The sequence below is a fragment of the Engystomops pustulosus genome, chromosome 4, assembly GCF_040894005.1.
Source record: "Engystomops pustulosus chromosome 4, aEngPut4.maternal, whole genome shotgun sequence".
NCBI classification, from domain to species: domain Eukaryota; kingdom Metazoa; phylum Chordata; class Amphibia; order Anura; family Leptodactylidae; genus Engystomops; species Engystomops pustulosus.
Genome location: NC_092414.1, coordinates 82,741,158 through 82,764,811, shown reverse-complemented (window position 1 = coordinate 82,764,811; position 23,654 = coordinate 82,741,158). Strand labels below are relative to the sequence as shown.

Here is a 23,654-nt window from a genome sequence, read left to right as displayed (position 1 = left end):
TATTATATGTTCAAGCCCCCATTTGAATGCTTAAAATAAAGTACAATAAAAGTTTTTAAAAAATTTAAATATACCAAATTTTTCCATGGTACAAATAAAAATAAATATAGTACCGGTAAATGAAAATTAGTAGGTATCATAAACCTATATAATTGTCGTAAAAAGACAAAATAATAAAATATGCTAAACACTGTAAAAGGAAATATAAAACTGCTAAATCACTATTAATACAATATTTATTGACCAAAAATTTTACCTAAAGTTTTTGGCGTCAATTCATGTTTCTTTTAATTTAATTTATTCATGTTAGTAAAATAACAAAAACTATAAATATGTGATACCACTGTAATTATACTGACTGTTAAATGGAGGTAATGGGAGAGATTTATAATGGGGGAACGTTGTGTGTCGGAATATGATCCCTACCACCCTGGTGCTGCTGGATGCATCAGGAGGCTCCAGGTTCTGAAATATTTGCTAGCCGGCTCCACTGGCATAAAATTCTACCCCAAGGCCATTTAGGCTTGAACGGTCTCTAGTAATAGCGAGTGCACAACTCCACCACCAACTGTGCCCCCTTCACATAATCACATTGCGATTATTTTAGGGTTTGTATGCCAGAAATCTAGTGTACAAGGCATGGTAAATGTCCCTTATGTGTCTTTTTTACAACCAATTAAAGCTTTAAAAATAAACCCTTAAGAAAATAGCACTGCTGTGTTTCATTTCCAGCTCTATCAAATCTATAATTCATCTTCTAACATCCCAGTACATTGTGTAAAATGGTGCCTTTAGAAAGTACAATGTGTTCCTCAACAAACTCTATGTGAAAAAAAAAAAAACTATAGTTATGGCATTTTGAAGATCGGGACTAAAAAGTTAATAGTTTCATAAAAGAAAATTAGCAACAGTAGGAAGGCAATAGATGCATTTATGGTAAGTTTGTAAGAAATTGACATTTATCTAAGTCAACTGAAAAGCTGAGAGATAAAAACTGCGGATTCTATTAAATATAATAGACCTTTGAAGGTGAGAGAATTTTCTTTTTATTCTTAAAATATTTTACAAGCTTCAAAAATGCAACAACCTTAAGTTGAACATTAAGAACATAATCTTCACACTGTCTTTATACATTGTTAAATATTACAAAATAGAGTGTATTCACTTTAATTATTAAAAAGGAAGAAAATATTAATTTACATAGCCCATGAGATATTTGCCGTGTGTTCTTTGGCCTTCATTCGAAGAACTGCAATACTAGATGATCGCCTTTCAAACTCTGGTTTTGCTTCAAAAGAGTGTCCATTTGTAGTGCCTGATAATAAGGATTCAGTGAAAAAATTGTTTAATGGCATGTGACTGAACTGGTTCTGATGATTTGTGAAGCCGGCATATGAAGAATCAGTGCGAGAAGAGTGGGAATAAGGTGACATACAAGATGAAGGTTCGCGAGGCAGCATACACGAAGTCACCACAGATCCGCCACTTGGGTTACCTGGCCATAGGTTGTTTTGAATCTAAAAAAGATACATAAAAAAAAACTTTCAAGATTTAAAACTAAATAAATTTACATTACAGTTGCAGGTTTCCAACACTAAGAAGGGACATTGTCTTCAATCATAACTAATTATTTATTTCACAATCACACGTGTCTAGAGAAAAAAGGTTATTCTGGATAAATAGTAACATCATTTGTACTTATGCTTGGCTTGTCCACTAGTTGGCTCATTGTACACCAATTCTACCACTAATAAATGAGCCAATATTGCTGTTTTCAACCCCTACCGTTGTCTTAAAAAATCTAATCTTGGTTTTTATTTTTCTAGTTGTGGATAGAACAATAAAATTGGTGAACAATTTAAATAATACATTTGTGTGAATTCTGCCCTTCATAGAAACAATTCCATACTGTTCACCTGATACTTGAGGTTCTTCTACCTAAGCATGAAATGTGTTTGTCTAGAGCCAAATGATCTTTTGATGCTGCCTGCCTGTTTTATATTCCTTCCCTGCAGTGCGTATGTGTAAATGAGAGCATTCCATGTGTCGTGTTAATTGTGCCTCACTTAATAAAGCCTTTAATATACACTTACTGTATATAGTAAATCCTTTGTGCAATAAACATTGCTGATATTTGTCTGTATAACTTAGGAGAAATTATTTTGTACCTTTCCATAAAATAGAAGCTAAAATTGAGTTCCAATAGTGTCAACTGTGTGTTTACAGACATAAAGCAGACCATGGTTAGCCTAGATTTATGTACATTAGAGTGTACAAATAATTATCCTAAGGTTATGCATATTTTGGATTATGGTAAATTTATGTCCTGCATATTTACGTCAAAAGACTCATAGGGGGTAATTTATCATAATTTTGTCTTTCATCATGTGCATCTATATGACATTCAACTTTTTGGGCACAAAAAAACTCTTCATAACTGTGAACAATTCACAATCCGTAAACGCACATGATGCAAGACAGAAGTATGATCAATGATAATATGATTGATTTTCACAAAATAATGTTTACATTATCTATGCAATAAAGAAAAGTATCCTGAAGAATTTTTAGCTTCAGAATAGTAGAACTATTTTAACTGAGTTATTTTATATTGTTTTCTATTATATTTGTGACATCTTTGGTCACATTGGTACAATTGCAACTTTTTACACCCTCCAAACCAACGTATTATTTCAACTGATTAGTTTTGCGTCTGATATATCTTTAGAAACCAGGTGTGGATATTTTAAAAAGTCACACATTTTTGCACAATAAATTCTACTCCCCTGCTGGCGTAGGAAAAAGTTTAGAAGTTGCTCAAAAACTTGCTTCTCTCTCAGTGTCCAGGTCCAACTACAATAGCTACCGTTCATTATCACACCCTTTATATAGGTACACTATCACTTCATCCTGCCTGTTGTTCTCAGAAATAGCAGGGATTGCAATTGTTACAGGTTGCCTTAACATTTAGCACAGTCCTTACACGCTTATTAGACATTTTTATATTACACTATTATTATATGTCATACATCTAATACATATACTATTAGTCTTTTTATGAAAACTTTATGAAAACTTTTTTATACACGGTATGTACTGTATGTATATGTACATTCATATGTATGCGTGTGAAATAAGTTAAAAATATGAATTGCGTGCACTGAAGCTTGCAGCAGCAAACATTTCAGTTTCTAGAAAGAAAAAACATATCTCCTTTTCAGCATCAACTCTTTGAAGGAGAAGAAAAGTTTGTCTTGCATTAGAAAAAAGGAGAGACGTAGAATAGTCATTGAAAAAAAAAATGAAAACAGATGTATTGGCTGGAAAAGGTTATTTTAAGCAATCCTTTACCACTGGGGGCCAAGGTTCACAAAAAAAGTCCCCAAAGGTACAATACTATCTTATATCCAACAGTTTATTTATTCAGCAGTCAACAAAGCCAAAGGACCTACAGTAAAATACTTCAGAGCTTAAAGAATTTCAGTTGCTGTGCCTCCAGATTTGGCAGCCGTCGTCTTGTTTTCTCTCTAACGCTAGTAGTACATTAAGGCGATTTCTCACCGCACAAAATGGTTTAATAAAAATAAACGTAAAAAAATGGCGAGGAACAGTGCTGCTAAGTATGACCCTGTACAGTATAGTGCAGCAACATGGTACATGAACTTAATAAGGGTTAATACCTCACCAAATAATGTGGTTCCAAGTATCTTGATAATGAGATCAACAATAATATTTCTCATTATTATTGCTAAATACATAAAATATTTCATATAGTTCATAACTGTAATATGTTGTGAATGTAGCAAATTAAACTTTGGAAGGTCATAAATGAATGTTGTACTATAATGTTTATGTCGCTTTTACTGGGTTGTTCCCTACTTACATTTAAAGGGGTATTCCCATTTCAGCAAATTAATGTACAATACAATACAATACATACAATTTTCCAGTACTCATTCTGTATGAATTCCTCACAGTTTTCTGGATCTCTGATGTCCTGCTATTGAAAGCTTCATTGTTTATATCCAGTGGAATTAAATCTGACAATGGTGCACGGCTCATTATATCACACGGCTCTGCTTACTCTCTATGATACTAACAAGCTGTGCACCTGACTGACCATGGTCAGATTTCTGTTCACTGGAAATATAACATTGAAGCTTTTTATAGCGAGACAGCAAGCAGAGATCGAGAAGTTGATACAGAAAGTACTTTGGAAAATTGTATGATTTTTCATCATACTAACAATAACATAAGTTTGCTGAAATGGGAAAACCCCTTTACGTAGTTGCCTTGCTATTTCAGGACATTTACAATTGTCACTTCTCTACTGAAATATAGAAGCAGGAAGTCCCCAGGTAAAGAACAGGATTAGTTTTGTAGATTAGTTTGGTTGACATTTTATGTAAGTAGGAACTGCTATATTTTGTATAGTAATATTTTTTGGACAATTGGATTTTCATAATTTTGTGGTGTCATGGGAAGGATTGACAATAATTCTTCATAGCAGACACCTTTTATAACTCTTACAGTTGATAATTATAGCCTCAGGCTAGAGTTCAGTAAATAACCAGCATCCTGAGAGCTTCACCAGATTCCCCAGAGGACAGAGAGGTAAGTCGGGTGTCCTTAAGTCGGGGTCTGCCTGTTTGTTGACTATACTTGGATGTTCTTCGGTTTACACTTATCCTTTTAATCTAAAAAATCCACAGAAGTATGTGTTTACTGGTGTGGTATACTAGTGATGGTGTATTAACATAGCAGGCCTGTATTCTGCACATTTTTCTGGATTGGTTAGATTTTCCTCATGCATATTTACCTGTGGGTAGCTGTCACTCCTTGGCAGCACAGAAATATCATAAGTGGCAGCAAAGTGGCTTTTGGCTTGTTGTATCTGACCATAGCGTTCTCGCTTTCTCCACTTAGCTCTGCGGTTTTGGAACCAGACCTTAAAGAGATAAAGACAGGTTTCACTGAGAACGTGCATGATGAATGCAATATATTAACCACTAATTTATAAGTGGGACTAGTGTGGCATTTGCCTCTCTACAGCTCCATCATAGGACAACATAATCTGTGAGAAGTGTATTTTCAAGAGCTTTGAAATGGCTTCTGTGCCTGGCAATTCTATGTAGGCAACCACAGCTCGATTGAATAGTACATTGTGGAAAGAAATCGACCGAGTGGTGAAGCTATAGCTACAGCTAAGGTAGAAAACTATGCAAGGAATCCAGATTTCAAGGTCTCAACGTGTCCATTTTAATACATTGTGAAAAGTCTACGATGGGGGCATTCTGCAGTCTAAGGTAAAACCACAAGTGAAATGAATAGTACTTGAAGTTACATGATAAAGCAAATTGCACTTGATATTTTTAGTTATATGCCAAATATATCAAAATGACAGCTATATAACGTCAGTAATAGATATATAGATAGTGATAAGATAGCTTCCTAGATATGGGAAATATAATTGGATAAATCAATAGATAGATAACTTTACCCATATATACACATTAGAAATGTCAACACTGATATTTTAATTATAAAGCCATTATTTAATTCTATGATCAAGACAATCTTGTGTTTTCACCCACCTAGTCAACTAACTGTTGCCATAAAAAAATGTTTTAAGAAAACGTAGCTACTGTCTCCTAATAAAAAGTTTGTGTCATTGTCCTCACAAGCAGTTAGTCCACACAAGTCCTTCCACATCTCCAGATGACCACACACTGTCAAACAGAATCAAATCTTGGAGAGGTCTTAAGACAGATGTGCTTTACTTTACACCATCCATAGTGTATTTACTCATGTGTATTCCATCAAACATAAGAACCAGCCAGCATATGGCAGCCACTAAATGAAATTGGCAACTAGAATCGACAATAACATTTTCCTCTCTACAATGGTGACATGAGACATGGAACACGCAAGGCAAAAGAAAGAGATCTGCTGGTGGACCTGCCACCACCAATCAAGATTTCCTACTGCTTTAATCTAATCCAAACTACAAGTTCTTTGGTATACACACTTTTTTAATTATTTGTGTTTTTGTTCCTTTTACAACTACTGACAAAATGACAAGGAGCAACAAACTGGTTATGTATGAAAGGGAAATGTATCCACTTTCCCACTGTTGCAAAGTTGTCAGATTGAATGTAAATAGTTGTCAGGTCAGTTGTAGCCTGAATTGTACAAGATAAGAATCACTTTATTAGGTTATCTGGTAGAGGGACTTATGAACGACATCAGTATTAGGTTCCCTCCTGCCTGAATTTTTGAGTGCAGATCCCATAGTTTTAATGTAATCCATTTTGGCATCCATTGTATCACTTCTTGCACCATAAAGCACTTGACTTATGCAGAAGTTAGATCGAACTATGCTCTCTATGTGGGCACCCAAAAAAAAAGGTCAGCTGTCTGACTCTAGAAAAAACTGCTAGCCATCGACAACTTATACATCTGAATGCACCCTTAGGAAACCCATGTCAGATCATCTATTATGAAAGTAAGATTTGACTAAAGAGCATATTCCTGTTTATGGTCTCTTTACACGGTATGTTAGTGTGGGCCAAACCAAGTTTGGAAGAAACATCTGATCATATCATTGGGAGCTTCTAACCATGGTGACAAGTGTCAGAAGATTGGAGGAACAAGCAGTTTAATTCCATTTCTTCTAAGATTATCCTCCACCAGTGGTGTCCAGCAGCTCACTCCCGTCTATCCATTACAATACTGTGGCTGAGCCAATCGTGTATATTTTCTGAGGGTAGCTCGGGAAGAATAGCTGTTAGACAAATAACTGTTAGACATCAATTATCTAATGGACATGATAATGCCTGTGCTATACACAGATAGTAACATTAAAATAAAATGTAATGGTTCTGCAGAGAAATTCACAGTGTTTTGCCCTCACAGGTTAAAGCTTATCACAGGGAGATATAAATTTATCATCAGGGCACCCTTATAAAAAAGGACCCTCTAAGACCCTATAGGATATGCACTGTTGACCACTGAAGAACATAACATAAGTAAGGCTATGTTCACACTTCTGTTCAAACCTCCATTAAAAAATTAAAGAACAGAGGTTTAACTTATCAATTAGAAATCTGTCATCCGTTATGTTCGATCAGGCAAGAACTGCAGCCACCGTCATTTTTTCCATCCACCGTATTGATAACAGATACCTGCCTAAACAAACATAACGGATGACATCAAATTTACATTGAAGTCAGTTTTTAATTGATACGTTAACCCTCCGTTCTTTACCACCTACGGAGGTGTGAAAGAAGGTGTGAACTTAGCCTTAGTGGTTTTCTAAATTGAATTGTATTGAGGAATTTTGATTGTAAATCTCATCTTATATTTGCTGTTCTGGAAAGATATATTTTAATTAAAATGTATGCATTTATATCTAGTGTCTTTTTTTCTCTACGTGCAATGAAGATCCCTGTATTACATTACTGTATTGCTTTACTTATCAACACTATTAAAATGTATTTCTATTTTCTTTAATATTTAAACAACTGCTTATACTTAACGTAAAATCTGAAATTTTAAGCTACTTTCCTGTAAACTGTGACGTAAAGCATTTCTACGTAGACGTTGAAAAAATCTTCAGAAAATTATAGTAGAGAAGACCTATAGCATGTTCTACGCTAGCCCTTTCAGGTTAAACACATGCTATAAAATATATTGATAGCAAATGGAATTTTTATTAACTAAATATGTTGAATTTTTGCACCTTGCTGCACCACAGAATCTAGGATATGTTTTTAATAACAACTTGGCAGTAAAACCAACATCCAGTTTGACAAATACATTGTATTGATATAGTGCTCTAGGTATATATATATATATATATATATACATATATATATATATATATATATATATATATATATATATACATATATTAAGAATAGTAGTGTAGTATAGTAGACAATAAGGTCTCCGGTGAAACAAATGCACTCTTGAGATGATAAGTTGAGTTAATATCTATGTATAAACTCACAATCAAATTAAGTAATTACATATTAATAATAGCATCTTGTAATTTTCAATCAAAATTGTCAAACAAAAAAAGTCTAAAAAAATCTCAAAAATTGAATAGTTATGTTAGTCTGGGGTTAAACAAATAAGTTGCATAATTTTTCTTTATTAAAGTATTTTAGTCTGTTCCCTTATAAAGAATGGCTGGACCATTATACAACCTCTTGTGTCACCCCTTCATCCTCATAGTCTGTAAGCTCTTGCAAGCAGGGCCCTCACTCCTATTGTTCCATATGACTGTTTGTTTTGTGTAATGTAATATTATATTTGTATATGTCCCCTATGATTTGTAAAACGATACGGAATATGATGGAACTATATAAATAAAGATTATTATTATAAAGGACATACAAAAGGGTGACAAAAAGACAAAAAGCGTGTACAAGAAAAAAAATAAAAACCACAGCAAAATATAGCACACTCCAAGTTTTATCCAGGTCTGTTATATATGGCACATCCCCAGGACAGGACGAAGAGGATCAGAAGCCACATAACCTTTTTCTGCTGAGCTAGACCTCATCCATAGCAAACTACCAAAAGGCAAACTGCTTCAAATTTAGCCCCAGAATGTTTTAATATACTAGCTATCTATGTCGGTTGTGTCTTGCAGGCAGTTTTATGCCAGAGTCAGACACAACTTATGGTGGGCCAAAAGAACCCATCCAATCCCTTTAGATATAGTATAGAAAGAATGAAAACCAATGCATGTTGCCTTTTTGTCTTCTGCATGAGTATGGCACCATATGGTACAGTACTTGAGACAGCCTTTGATAGAATGCATGCTATTTTGGCATTCTCCCCACGCTGTTGGAAATCTCCTAGCTAAAGCCTAACCCTATGGTGTAGGGTTGTGCTACGTTCCTGTTGAATGGTCCTTGAACACCCCAATGGGTTCCACATTTGGATCTGGTGTACCCGGCTGATATTTTATGCCATCTGAAATTAATCCTCCATCAGATTTCTATCAATAGGCCACACAGATCCAGTAACCATAGGACTAGCTTGTCAATATGTAGCTGCAGTGAGTTTAGTAAATTGTATTAAAATATGTGCTAATGATTTAAAATTGTATTTACACATTCAAATAGACTAAGGCCTTGTTTAGACAAATTTTGATGTTTTTTTAAAAAAAATCTCCCCAGTTGTGCATTTTAAAAATATACATGAAGTGCTAAGTGGATGTCAGTATGTTGACCAAAGTGAACAGTACATTGGTAAGTGGTAAACATTTGTTTTGTGTTTTTACTTTTTTAGCTTTTGTGTATTTCTAATAATACAGAATTCCACAATTTTTCCAAAAAAGGAAGGCTACAGAATTCCAATGTATTTGCCTTTCCCACTAATAATGAATATAATAGAATACAGATCCTACATGACATGTGTAGCGCTGTCACAACCTGCATCACACGTAATAAATAGAAAGCAGATTTCTTCCATTAGAAACCTGTTTTATTGGTACGACGTATTTACTTACAACAAGCCTTGCTGTTAAAAGAGTATGTAGAAAATAACTCAATTAAGTTCAAAGCCAAAAACTGCTAAGCATAATGAAAAATTCTCCCCTTAAGGTATACATAGCACGCTATGGCTGGTAATGGCGTCATTTCATGTGGGCCATTTTCAGCATCAGCTCTCATAAGTATCCAGCACCATCATTCCCAGTGGAGGTGAGGCCTCTTAGCTAAAGTCTATCTTCAAACGGTTAATAAAGAGATTTACTGCTACCGAGAGACAATAAATATGGCACTGGCGAAATAAATGCCTAAGAATAAAAGAAAGGAAAAAATTCAGCTTGGTAAATGTATTCATCATGTCTGTGGGTGGAAAAAATATTTCCTGAATTCTCCCCAGGGAACACAGAGAACATGTTAGGAGAATTTAGTAATGAGACTCTTTCACTGGGGGAAAAAAGACCTTGACAATCTCCTTTAAATGGGTGCCAATTACTACACTGATGGGAAGCAGGAAAGGCGACCGGTGAGATAAATTAGGTTCAGGTTTACTTCTGGTGAATGCTGGGGAGGTTACTATTAAACCTAATGATATGTTGCTCAAGGAAAGAGCACATGCTTGGGCTAGCCGGTATTTACAATGCTGGGGAACTGACCTCTCTGCTATGGTTTGGAGATGTACAGATCCCGGTATAGCCTATGAAGCCATTTGGTAGCTCGGCATGCTAAGGAACATGTTACTCCTCAAAGCTGAGGAGCCACAGGTTATCTAGGCCTGATAAAACCGCAGCATCTCATGACAGAATGTTTAACACAAAGACATTCCTTTTGAATGACTGAACAATTCCAGAATCTATAATATAAAAACACACTACTTCATCAATCTATGGGAACTAAAAATATAGAACACATGTGGGATTCACTGCTGAGCATTCTGGAGGAAATCTGGTCAGGACCTACAGAGATCTACAGACTCTACAATGTTTGAGCTGCACAAGATCTCAGCCCAAAAAAATCCTGGTTTCACGTTGGTGTTTTTATTTATGTTTTGCTATATGGGTTTCATCAATACAAGTGTGGGTAGCCCCAATAAAGTAAGTCCCAATAAGAGTAGAGTAACACCGTGAAAGGAGGTGACCACCTAGTGTCCAAAATATTGCACATAAGCTGCAGTGTAACTTATAGAAACAAATAGGATCAGTTGTTTTCACAAAAAAACTAAAATGTTAGGTGCATTATAACTATTTGTTAGCGTCGCGTGTTGTATGTGTATATGAGACAACTCAGATTGATGCAATTTTTTTGAATTGAAGATTTTTGGGACAGATTCCATAAACATGTCTATCATTCATTTTCTGAAGTATATACACATATATATCTGTACCACAGTGTAGATTTTTAAAAATATTTTCTGCCCATAATTTAACTATATATTTATAATACAGTTAAACCATATCACTAATTTCAAAGTCATTAGAATAATGGTGCAAACTAACAAACCCTACAGCAGTCGGGTTTCTGTTTTGAACAAAATGAGACTTTCTAAAATTAAAAAAAATAAAATATTCTTTGTAAATAGGAAATGTAATTAATTCACACAATCACAGATATCATCTGGATGCTGTTGATTTTTTTGCATCCTAAATATTGATTTTTATTGATTTTTTGCTAACTATTTGAATTTCTAGTCAATCCTTTATTCTCACTTAATCTGTTTTTAATATAGAGGAAATCAATAGTTTCACAAAAGTTTTTTTAGCAACCTGCTCACAAGCAACTCAGATTGAGGGCAGCACAGTATGATTTCGGTTGTACTGTGGCATCAGTTTGAATCCCAGGAATGAAATTATCCTGAACCTGTAAGTTTTTTTTATTTGTTTTATTAGTATAAAACAAAATAAGTCTAAATGGAATGAATGTAATTTCTGTAAATTAATAAACACACAGTGAGTAAGTAAAAAAATGATCGATAAACTAATGCAAGCAGATAGTTCAGGAATCAGTTAAAGAAAAGGTTGCCAAAAACAAACAGCAAGAAGTTGCCGGTTTTAATGTTCTTGAATAATATATTCACTATAATAATTTTAATAATAACAATCCTAAAAGCCTTAATGACTCCTTATACAATGTATTATTTTTCTATAATGAAATTCAGTCACTTAGTGTAGATGCACACAAGTTCAAGACATTTCAGTGACTGTCCTATTTATCCAAATGGTACCTATAGAAATACATATGATTCCCATTAAAAAATATATAGATAAACGGATAAATGTTCAATTGCAGAAACAGCCATTATTTTGCGTGTAATGGCCTTCACTGTAAAATAACTAATAAAACCCTAGGAAACTATGGGATCAGTCTTGACCACAGTTTCCCTCTAAGGCATAGAGGGGGGGGTATGCAAATGAACTCATGAAAAATAACTATATTTTTTATAAAATATTCATCTTTATACTAAAAAAGTGAACTATTGCAGCAAAACATACTATAGACTGATTTATCAAACACCAATAACAATTCTAATGGGAATAGTGAAATAGGAAGACTATGCCTCTCTTCCAAATAATCCTATGATATGTTCACAAATGTGTTGAAGATGTAATTGTATTTGTATAAAAGATAAGTTTTCTCATCCAGGACTGCTGGACCTAGTTCACTTTAGCTTTTGGTGAATGTTCATCTCTCTGGTGGATCTAAAGTATTTAAATACACCCCATAAGTGCCAGCACACAACTGTCCTAATTTGTTGTTTATCTTTGGTATAACTGGCATGTCCCAATTAATTGGCCTTTATTTGCCCAAAGCATGTCACTACTGAGCTGATGGATCATTTGTCATATGATATTCTTCCTTTGGTATATCCAGCAAGTGAGGAGTATGCGTTGTGAAAAGGAAACAGTGTCGCCAGAAATGTGGACGCCCTTTATGTGACAGTGTTTACAGGCCTGAGCCAAGTTCACACTTCTTTCAAACCTCTGTTCTTCCCTCCATTAAAAAAGGTAAAGAACAGAGGTTTAATGTATCAGTTCAAAATCTCATTGACATCGATGTAAACTGTATGTCATTGCTTGTGGTCAGTTAGACAGGTAACCGTTATCCATGCGTTTTGGGTTTTTTTTCAGAAGAAAAGTACTGCAGCCTATGTCATTTATTCCATCCAGAAAATGCATGCATAATGGATACCTCCCTAATCGGACAATAACGGATGACGTAAAATGCACATTGATGTCAATGGGATTTTTAATTGACACATTAAACATCCTTTCTTTACCTTTTTTAAGGTAGGGAAAGAAGGGAAGGAAAGAAAGGGAAGGAAAGAAGGTTTGACCTGTAGTATGAACTTAGCCCTACCTCTACTTGTCAGTACTGACTGATCACATGATTAATTACCATGACATGTTCACAATGTATTTTATTATAGGTGACAAAAGTACATGATAAAAACTATCTAGAAATAATAGAAAGAATCCCGTATATCTGTTTGGATTTGGAATTTTCACTGTCATTATGATTTATGTATCTTTATTATCATGTAATGCTTTGTAACTTCTACAACATATCCCAAGAAGGCCACATAAAGTACAGATACTGTACAAAAATTTTCCAGTGTCCCATGATGGGCTGGCATATTGTGGAGTGCACTGCCGATTATGGAGATGTTTTTATAATCCCTGCGTAGTTATGGGAAATGCAAAAGGGATTCTATTCCAGGAATTACTGGAATCGCCTGTAACTCCATTGTACAGGACCAAGTTGGAGTGTAATACAAATATAAATATATATATATATATATATATATATATATACAGCAAATATTTTATATATTGAACATTATCCTAGATGTATTATATACTGTATAACTATAGTAAGATGTATGACATATACATAGAAAGCTATATACAGCTGGGTTGGTGCACATACCTGTACCCGGGCCTCAGTCAGCTCGGTCCTGAGTGCCAGCTGCTCCCGTACATAGACGTCGGGGTAGTGCGTCTTCTGGAAGACTTTCTCCAGCTCCTCCAGCTGTAGACTGGTGAAGGTGGTGCGGTGCCGCCTCTTCTTGCTGCTGGATACATTGCTGTCACATTTGTCTGCCAGCTCCTCCAGATCCCCCTTGTCCTGCTGCATGCCCTTCACCGGCGACACCCGCACACTGCAGCAGGTCTCCAGGGGCACAGCCTGCGGCCCCTCCACTTTAGCCAGACCATAGTTCACTGCCATAGAGGGAAACACAGAGGGCACAGAGGGTTTAGATGGAAACCACACTCTATCCATCATGTTTATAGTTATAAGAAAGCAAAGGGATGTCACTGAGGCTCCAGCACTGCCAGGGGGATTGTCACCACACCACTACCCACTATATGCCTCCTAAGCACTTCTACAAAGAGGACTGGAAAATAATCGCTGATGGGGATATAGTAATGTGCCGAGGTGCGGAGGAAATTATCCTAAAACATTATTATTACAATTATTATTACAAACCTTCCCTATACAAAACTATATATATTTAGCTCCTTCTTTGATTTCTCAGAAAACAAAAGTTTTGAATTGAGAAAAAAAACTAATATAATTAGTCAATAATAAGCGCAATCTGTGTGATAGTGCCCTGATTCTACCACCAGTAGTACTGCTCCTTCTCACACTTCATAAACTATCCAGACATCATAACCTGTCATCCCATCTACCTTCCATAGTTAATAGCTTATATTAAGAGACACTATTATCACTAATAGAAAGTAAAACAATTAATTATAAAGTAGATAGATCGATATAGCTGCTGCTGATGGACAGATAAATGGATAGATAGATAGATAGATAGATAGATAGATAGATAGATAGATAGATAGATAGAAAACGGCTGCTGCTGTTGATGGATAGAGAAAGAACGATAGATATTTAATAAATGTAATAAAATATACTTAATACAATCTAACAGAAGTATCAAAGTCAGTTATTATACATTTACATAATCAAACATATATTTTACAGATTATAGAGGATAGATATTATCAAGATAAATATAAATATTTGTCATTGCTATATATTGGTGTAAAGTTATTTTATAAATATTTTAAGGATTTGTATAAATCATTATGTATGTTAAAGTTGTAATAAGTATAAATTATACCAGTAGACTAATTGTCATACAGTGTTATAGAAGTGATTATTATAGAGAAGTAATCCATAGGGGCAGATCGATTAATGAAGGGTATTTTATGGAGAAAGCAGAATTTAGATCTAAAGATAGAGAGCTAGAGGAGTTGCATGTTACACAGTCTCTCTACATTATATGTATTTATATGTCAAATACCAGCTCACATTTTCGTTTAACCCTTTCGCTGCCACTCTGCTTACCATTGCTGTCCTGGCATGGGGAGCTCCTGTCAATCCGCACATGGTGCTCGTTCCTCTGGATGGCACTGAAGGCCTGCACACATTTGCCCACTGGGTTCTTGTTGTAGAATGAGTCATTGTCCAGGGTGTCCATAACATGCTCCAGGGTGCCCCCTGCCCCCATGTAGAAGTCTTTACTGTTCTGGGTCTTTATGGAGAACTTGTCGCTTAGATGATAATCCATAATCATGTAGCCTGCTGCTGCCGTCTCCCTATTATAACCCAGGCAGTAATAGTGAGTGAGGGGGATCACAGGGGGCTTATATACAGCTGCGGGGCCTCCCATCACCAACATGTGGCTCCACCCCGCCCCCTACCCCTAAATCCCAAGCCAAACAAGGGGATGATTCAATGCTCAAACTCGTAGAGAGGAAGCCCTCTATATTATCTGAATTAATCCTATCCCTACCTTGTCACTTACATTACATACATGTAAATGTCATTAATCCATGTTCATGTGCAGACATCCTCTATAAGGGCAATATGCTGGACGTGTGCAACTTTACATTGACACATTCGGTAAGGGGTCCAATACATGTGCACAGATGTAGATTCTGCACCTATAGTTATAAAGAATGGTAATCATTTAAAAAGGTTATAGACGATAGAAAGAAAGAAAGAAAGAAAGAAAGAAAGAAAGAAAGAAAGAAAGAAAGATAGATAGATAGATAGATAGATAGATAGATAGATAGATAGATAGATAGATATATTCTGAACTATGAGGATGGAGTAGAGATACTTGCCCAGCGAATACTTAACAAATAAAGAAGAGAAAATCTGGACCTTCAGGTAAGACGTTTTGTACCAATACCTATAATAATTAACTATATTGTTATATACGAATATCAGCCATTATAGCGATGTACAAACGAAAGACATTCTCATCTATTAATTTTTGTAGATTTTTTTTATGTATGGATTTATTTGTATGGATTTTTTGCACTCCATAAATTATTGGAGGAGATTTAAAGCTGATGCTTCAAAAATATTTATTGTCCATTAATATATCCAACTATGTTTCTAACTATCTTTCGATCTACCTAATATTTTTTTTTTCCTATTAAATCTGTTCATCTGTTTCATATCTATCGATGTTCAGCTATGAAAAGGTAAAAGGAAAACAGCAATATGGAGTGTGGAAAACAGAGTGCAATCCTTGGGACAGCCGCCACAAGTCTAATCTTCAGTACATAAATCCAAAAAGCTCCCCAAGGGTTAACTAGTGGAAATATGGTTTCATTCACACAAGAATCGACTAATATTTTGTGTGACAAACTATATATTTTTTCACTTTTTAATCTTTAAAAATGCTACGTTATGCTAGAATTTATGTATCTATCTTATCCCGTATCCAAGGATAAAACAGCACTCGCACAGGCAGATGGTGAAAAAAGTGTATCCTTTATTCCATAAAATGCGAAGTTACCTGAGCCTTTCCCAAGCTATCTAATCTTGTATGTATATCTCATGTCCATGTCATATATATATATATATATATATATATATATATGTCTGTTATCCATCTTCCTTTCCTATTCCTGTCCATCTACCTTGGATGTAATCAATACAAATCATTTTCTATATAATAAGACGGATTCATCTATGAAGACAGATTTGTAGAAATTAATTCCCAGGCTTGGAATTCTACCATAGATCGGAAACATTTCCTAATATTTGTTAAATAAAATATGTGAGTATGTTACAGAGTGCCACTTGATTGAATACAAACCAAGTCCATATCATATTTTCACCCTAAAATCTGCATCATCATTTGTGCCCAGGGTACAAGCTCATGCACTGGTATTCACCTCTAATATAAGGACAAGCTTTTTCTTACACTAAGTTTTCTCCCTCTATGTGTGCCAAGGAGCTGTGTGCTAGTTTCTACAGCCTCCTTATTAGAGTAAGATATTGCCTAAAATGGATTTCACATGTGATACTAAACAGTGATTTTATATGGTAATAAAAGTCTGCGCTTTAAAGGACTCTAGTAAACTGCAGGAGCCCTTCCACACCCAGCCTGTCCCTACATAGAGGCCAGAAAACCTGGGATTTATCAGTCTGTAGACAGCAAACCCTAAGGAAATGTATGACCACGCACTAAGAGCATTTATGTATGATGTGATATATAATATGACATGCAAATAATGAGCTATGGATGTCATTCCTGTAATATAACATTATAACATAACATAGACTATAACCTGACTGAGTCCTGGGTCCTGTCTCAGAACATCCTCTCATTCATCTTCCTAATGATAAGTCGGGGAATTCAACAAAGCTGTCAAGGTAGATGTCATTGAAGAATATACAGCTCAGTGCCCTTTCCCTCCTCACCTCATTGTACATGATAACAGGACTGGGGTATAGATATAGACATTCACTGCTAAAGGGCAGCCACTGAGGTGATGCCCCAGCCATAAAAAGTTAAGTCTACAGTACAAAATAGATAAATTACTCGCTCTAAAAGACCTATTTTCTAATATAAGCAGAAATAATCTAAATTCCACATGAAATAGAAATGGAGGAACTGTATATAAACCGCATATAGTCCGAAAATGTATATGTATGTGTTGAATGGATATTATAACTGATAAAAAGAGGTAATGTATAACAAATCTGCACATTGCATTTGTCGATTTTTGGGGGATCTTGGTATGATAGTGTTTTGAGGTTTTCATAATTCTACAAATGAATAAGGTGTGGAGAAACAAAATGGATGGAATCAGTTCTATTGTAATAATGGTTGGAATAGTACATGAATAGCAAAAAAAACTGTACAAAATGGTGTTAAAGATTATAGTAGTAGAAGTTTAACCAGAGCCAATAACCATAATAGTACTAAATATTATTTCTGTAATATTAGTAGTACAAATAACATAAGTAATAAGGCTGAAGTATAGTTGTAGTAGGAGACTACCATTGAGTTTACGGTAGATAACACACGTAACAGAATAGTATACTTTTTAATGAAAATTACAATAGAGTAAAACAACATTGGTCAGATTAGAGTAATAGTAAAAATAATTGCGATTCATGAAGCCATTAATAGTAATATCACGGGTCAGAGCATAATAAAAAATTGCTACTCAATTATTGTTAGTAAATTATTACACAATATTACCCTAGACCATTGTCCCCCTTCCAGGAATGGTCTATGTATCACTCGCCTGTTGAGTGAATGGAATGAGATGATGGATATATTTTAGCCAGATAAACCAGACATACGGTATAAAATATTCAGAACCCACTAGTAACCTGCCATGCATTGCATCAGCATATTTTGGATTACTTTAGTTAACATGTAAGAAATAGTGCCCTATTTTTGGTCAAACAAATCGGATATCCTGTGCCAAGCTCAAGAAATGGTGATTCAGTAGTTATCATCCAATTTTTATAGTAGAAAAAGAGCCATTATAATACAAAAATGTATATATATATGTGTGTGTGTGTGTGTGTCAAATATACAGTATTAAACAATATAAAAGTGTAATAGAAATATTACTTGATATAGGGACAACAATCTCGAAAAAAGTATATTTTTGCACTAGAATCCAGTAAAATAAAAATACAATCAAAGCCGTATCAACATAAACTAAGAGCTGGATGCGTAGTCAGTGTCTCCCTGAGCTCAGCAGAGTAATTCCCTTTTAACACATTACAGACCAATATATCAGTATGAGAAGTTTTTACAGAGCAATTTGCTGCTGTAAATAAGGAGCAGGTAACATGTTCTGCAGCCATAGTCCTAATTGTAACCACACAGCTCCCATTACTGCAGCCATTTATCTGGAGCTGTCACCGCTCTGGAGATGGACAGGGCTTTCACTTGGAGTATGGGTCTTCTCTTTGATGAAGCTATAGATACACTATATACCTCTTCTACTATCTCCACCACACGCCTGCAGCAGCATTCTTGCCCAGGATTATCCCATCACAAGGCTGGACTGGGAAGGAGTTTTAGCAGTGGTAGGTCAGTATTAGTCTCATTATCCAGATCTGGGATCTTTTATGTCAGGTAGGACCACTGTATACCTAGTAGATTAGTATACACTGTATACCTAGTAGATTAGTATACTGATCTGAGGATCAAGCATTAGGTGAGACTCATTCATCTGCAGCTCGAGTTACCTCAACGCTGTTGTTGCTGTGCTCTTGGAGAAACAACACATTTTCAGCTTTCCATACAAATATTGGTGTTGGCAAACATGAGAACTTCCCAGATCCAATCCAGAGTATACAGTTCCCTGTGTAGATGTTCTGTTTTCACATAGGCAGTCATTTCTGGGTGACAGGACATCTGGAGGCTCCACACTGCTGGGGAGGGCACCCCACTGTCTCCATACCTCTGAGGAGTCATGTTCTGCTTGGGTTTACACCACATGTGTCCATATGGAAGATGAGTGCGCTGTCTGTACTAGGGGTAAGTCGTAGGGCTTCATTTGGGCATCTGTGCTACCACTTAAAATACACCTCTTTGTGATGTATAGTATTATGAAAAAAATATTTATATCTAATAGCTGTGGTTGTATGAAGAGGCAACAATCAATAACCCTTCATCAGAACTGGCAGAAACGTATATGAAAAATACAGGAAGAAAGAAAGATGCAAGCGACTAAGAAAATGAGGAATAACTCTTTATATTCCGAATGACAAGAACACACGACCTTGTCACATGCATTTACTTGTCATACTTTTCTGATTATAAGTTATAGATAGTAAGTAAGACAGAAAGAAAGATAGATGGAATCACATGTTATGATAAAAATCAATACATTCATATATGTACATGTATACATATCTATTTACATAATGCATAATATATATATATACATATATTAGGAACATACATTTATACCCTATGTTTTGCGGCATATCATGTTTTTAAATGATAATATATTTTAGGCGAATAAAAACTTTGAGGGCAATGTAGAAGATAACTTCGCGTTCTTATGTAGTTTGAATATCCTCGCTGTAGAGTTTATACTTTATACTCAAAAAAGTAAAGAATTTTTACATCCGTTTAATGAAAAAAATGCTGATTAAATTTTCGCTCTGTATACAAATTTTATATAGTGAAGATAAAAAATATTGTAGATACAGAGATAAAGATATATAGATACTGTAAATAGATATAATAAACAGATAGATAGATAGATAGATAGATAGATAGATAGATAGATAGATAGATAGATAGATAGATAGCACTGTCTATGGACGAATAACAGTTTGGATTCGTCAGTATTTAGAAACACTTACACTATTTACTTAAATATAACTGTAAAAGAGCAGGCAGCACTGCAGCAGTACTGAGAATTTGTGTAGCCAATGTGCTCTTGGTCTTCTTATTTAAGACGATAGATCGAGGCAATAATATGTATGAGATATCGATACAACGATAGATAGATAGATAGATAGATAGATAAGAGATAGATAGATAGATAGATAGATGGATAGATAGATAGATATATGGATAGATAGATAGATAGATAGATAAGAGATAGATAGATAGATAGATAGATAGATAGATAGATAGATAGATAGATAGGAGATGGATAGATAGATAGATAGATAGATAGATGGATGGATGGATAGATAGATCGATATATGGATAGATAGATAGATAGATAGATAGATAGATAGATAGATAGATAGATAGATAGATAGATAGATAGATAGATAGACAGCAGAAGGTAGCAGTAATAAATAAATTGTTCCAGCAGAGATTTACTTCATAGTATCTAACAGATATTCAGTAACTTTCGCTAAATAGGGCTGGAAAAGCTGTCCCCTGAAAGTCCAATCCGTGAGATAGTGCAGATTTTATTGTCTTACACTAGAAGTAATATAACAATTACACCTCTGATATGTAAATCTCCTCTCTATGAAGACCACACAACGTCTATTATTATAAAGTCCTCATACAGTGCCTTTTGGAGATGCCACATCCTGGATAGAAAAGATGACATTGTCCAAGCTCTACAGCTTATATGATCATTATTTATGGTGAAACGAGACGCAGTGGTGGCAAAATCCAACCTTTTCCAGTAATCTAGATGTTCCATGATTATATTATAGCTGTTAATATATTGATAGTTAGTATAAATAGTATTATTAGCCATCATTATGGAGAAGACGACCACGAGTTCCGAATAACATATCTTATAATATGGTGATAGACTTGTCCTGTATGGCAGAGCTTAGGATGGGTTGAAAGTGAAGGTATAGAAGGTATAAACAGAAAAGTAATGTTTGTTCAGTAATAGAGAAATAAAAGTTCAGCATGATACATAAAATAAATGTTACATTGAATCAATGCAAGGTGGTAAACTTTCTCCTAGTACTCAGAGCTGGTTCATTTTATGGGTATGTTCATTAAGGATATGTTCATTATGGGTATGTTTATTATGGCTATGTTTATTTTGGGTATGTTTATTATGGGTATGTTTATTATGGGTATGTTCAATTTGGTTCAGAAATTTATGCGACATGTATTTTTCTCATTTTAATACATTCCAGCAACATGCTGTAGGAACAACACCATCCACATCAATATTTTACAAACCAATGGCAGCCCATGTGACAGGCTGCTAATGATGGGAAACTACCAGACATCTTTGTATTAATAAGAAAAGCTACAGAGAAGAATCACTGTCTTCATTTTTTTTGGCTAAATATGTAACAATAAATAAATAATTGTCATTATTTTCATGTGTTTTCTGTAAGTTTTTTGTTGGTGCATTTTAATCCTTTTCACCAGAGTAAATGCCACTGACTCCATAAGTGATGGATAAACACCAAAAGCTATATGTAGTATATTTTGTATTAACCCACTGCTTAATAGCTAACATCTGCCTGCAGCATTTTAAAACAGAGAAAAAACTAAAAATCTGCAGAATGTCATGAAAACAAAAACACATGCATGTCTGTATGTGTCTTTGTAATGCCATCTTTATTGGAGCCCTATCCAATGGCACAGAGCAAATATTGAATGCTGTAAATACCCTAAATGCAGCCTGACCTGATTTGGTGTCACCCTGCTTCCCATAGAGATGAATGACTGAATCAGTCAAATGAGGAATTCCTTTAGCTACTTTTTATCTATTTATTGTTGAAAAATGTATGACAAAATATAAAAACACCAGTCCTTGTAGTATACAAACATACTGTACATCACCACAGGGTGAAATGCAGCCAAAAAGCATTACACATAGGAGATTTGTACTTCAGAGCTGGTTTATTCTGCCCTCAGGAGGGAATCTGGAATATGTAAAGTTGCCTTTAATGAACTCTGTCACCCGCAGAAAGTTTTTATTCCAGTATCCTTCATAGGCGCAGAGATTTTATAAGCTCCTGAGAAGTAAAATGGCATCAAAAGCCATTCACACTTAGCTAAGGATTTCTAGTAGTGTAGATTTGTACAGTGTTAGCCATGGAGGGCAGAAGAAGAGTGAAGAAATCAGGCGATACCTTTTTGAGGCTAACTGAGTATATTTGAAGAATACTAATTCTCTTCCTGAGACTTGGTATCACCTTATTTCTTCACTCTTTAAAGGATTTCTATAGATACAAGCAATGCACAGGATCATTCCTATGGTCACAGACTTACACAGCTTATTGTTGTATACAGAGACACTGGTTTGTCTGTAGAGTATATCAATCACTGTCCTCAAAATAAATATTAAAAAGTAATAAAATATATATAATAAAATACATACATTTATAAAATTATCTCCAAAAGTTAAAAAAAAATTCCTACAACTGTGAAACCAACATATTATTAAAGTGTCTATGTTAGAATGTTGTGGCAACTGTATATACCCATGTTATACAAAATGTCATAAATATAAATATATTTGATTTATTGATTTACTGTGCATTGAATTCCCAATTTGTATGGTATTAGGATTAAACTAGAGTCAGATTTAGGCCTTATTTAAAGGGTTGCATGTTCACATGGACTGGATCCCAGGCATAGGTCACCACAGGGCAGGGAAGGGAGGGGGAGTTTAGTCCTTATGCATATGGACAAATTTATTTCTATGGGCTCATACACACAGCGGCTGATCTGTATATGATGCCCAAGCCAAGGTCCTATTCCTGCCCTAGTATTTGAAGCTTGAACAGTCTTTATTGTGGTAATTGGGATATGAGAGACCACAAAAGCCGATTACACATGGGCTAAAAAGCAACAGACTGGGGATCCATTGTTTGGGGGACACCAACATTCTACAAGTGATTTCAGTAATCAAATATACAAGACAATAGGGCTCATTTACTAAGGGTCAGACTGCCGCACTTTCGTCGAGTTTCCTGAATATTTCCGTTTTGCGCCGAATTGCCCCGGGATTTTGGCGCTCGTGATCGGAATTTGGTGCATCGCCGCTGGCTTGCACATGACAGAAATCGGGGGACGTGGCCGCCGGACAACCTGACAGATTCGTACAAACCGCGGAATTAAAAAAGGTTTTGTGTCAAAAGATCAAGCACTCACATGCACCAGGAAGAAGCAGGTGAACTACGGCGGAACTCAGCGCAGCAGCGCAGGAAGGAACTGGGACGCAAAATCTTAGTAAATCGCGCCGGACCCGAATCCACGTTGGACAACGCGACAGGATTTGACCCTAAGAAATTAATGCACTTCACCATCTTCTTTCAAATACCAGCATGAGTATATACCATCGCATTGTGCCATTTGTAAGGTTATGCCTATCATTGGGGCTTTGGCATTGCAAAGATGAAGGGTGAACATACAGC

General features: G+C 35.3%; 1 protein-coding gene across 1 annotated transcript; it reads right to left on the bottom strand.

Moving 5' to 3' along the window:
- Positions 1 to 1,030: 1,030 nt before the first annotated feature.
- ALX1 (ALX homeobox 1) lies at positions 1,031 to 15,103 on the bottom strand. The gene is made up of 4 exons (XM_072150668.1): positions 14,859 to 15,103; positions 13,425 to 13,717; positions 4,820 to 4,948; positions 1,031 to 1,517 (listed from the first exon to the last, which is right to left on the bottom strand). The coding sequence occupies exons 1-4, from the start codon at positions 15,085 to 15,087 to the stop codon at positions 1,197 to 1,199; spliced, it is 972 nt and encodes a 323-aa protein (XP_072006769.1). The 5' UTR covers positions 15,088 to 15,103; the 3' UTR covers positions 1,031 to 1,196.
- Between the last annotated feature and the right edge of the window lie 8,551 nt (positions 15,104 to 23,654).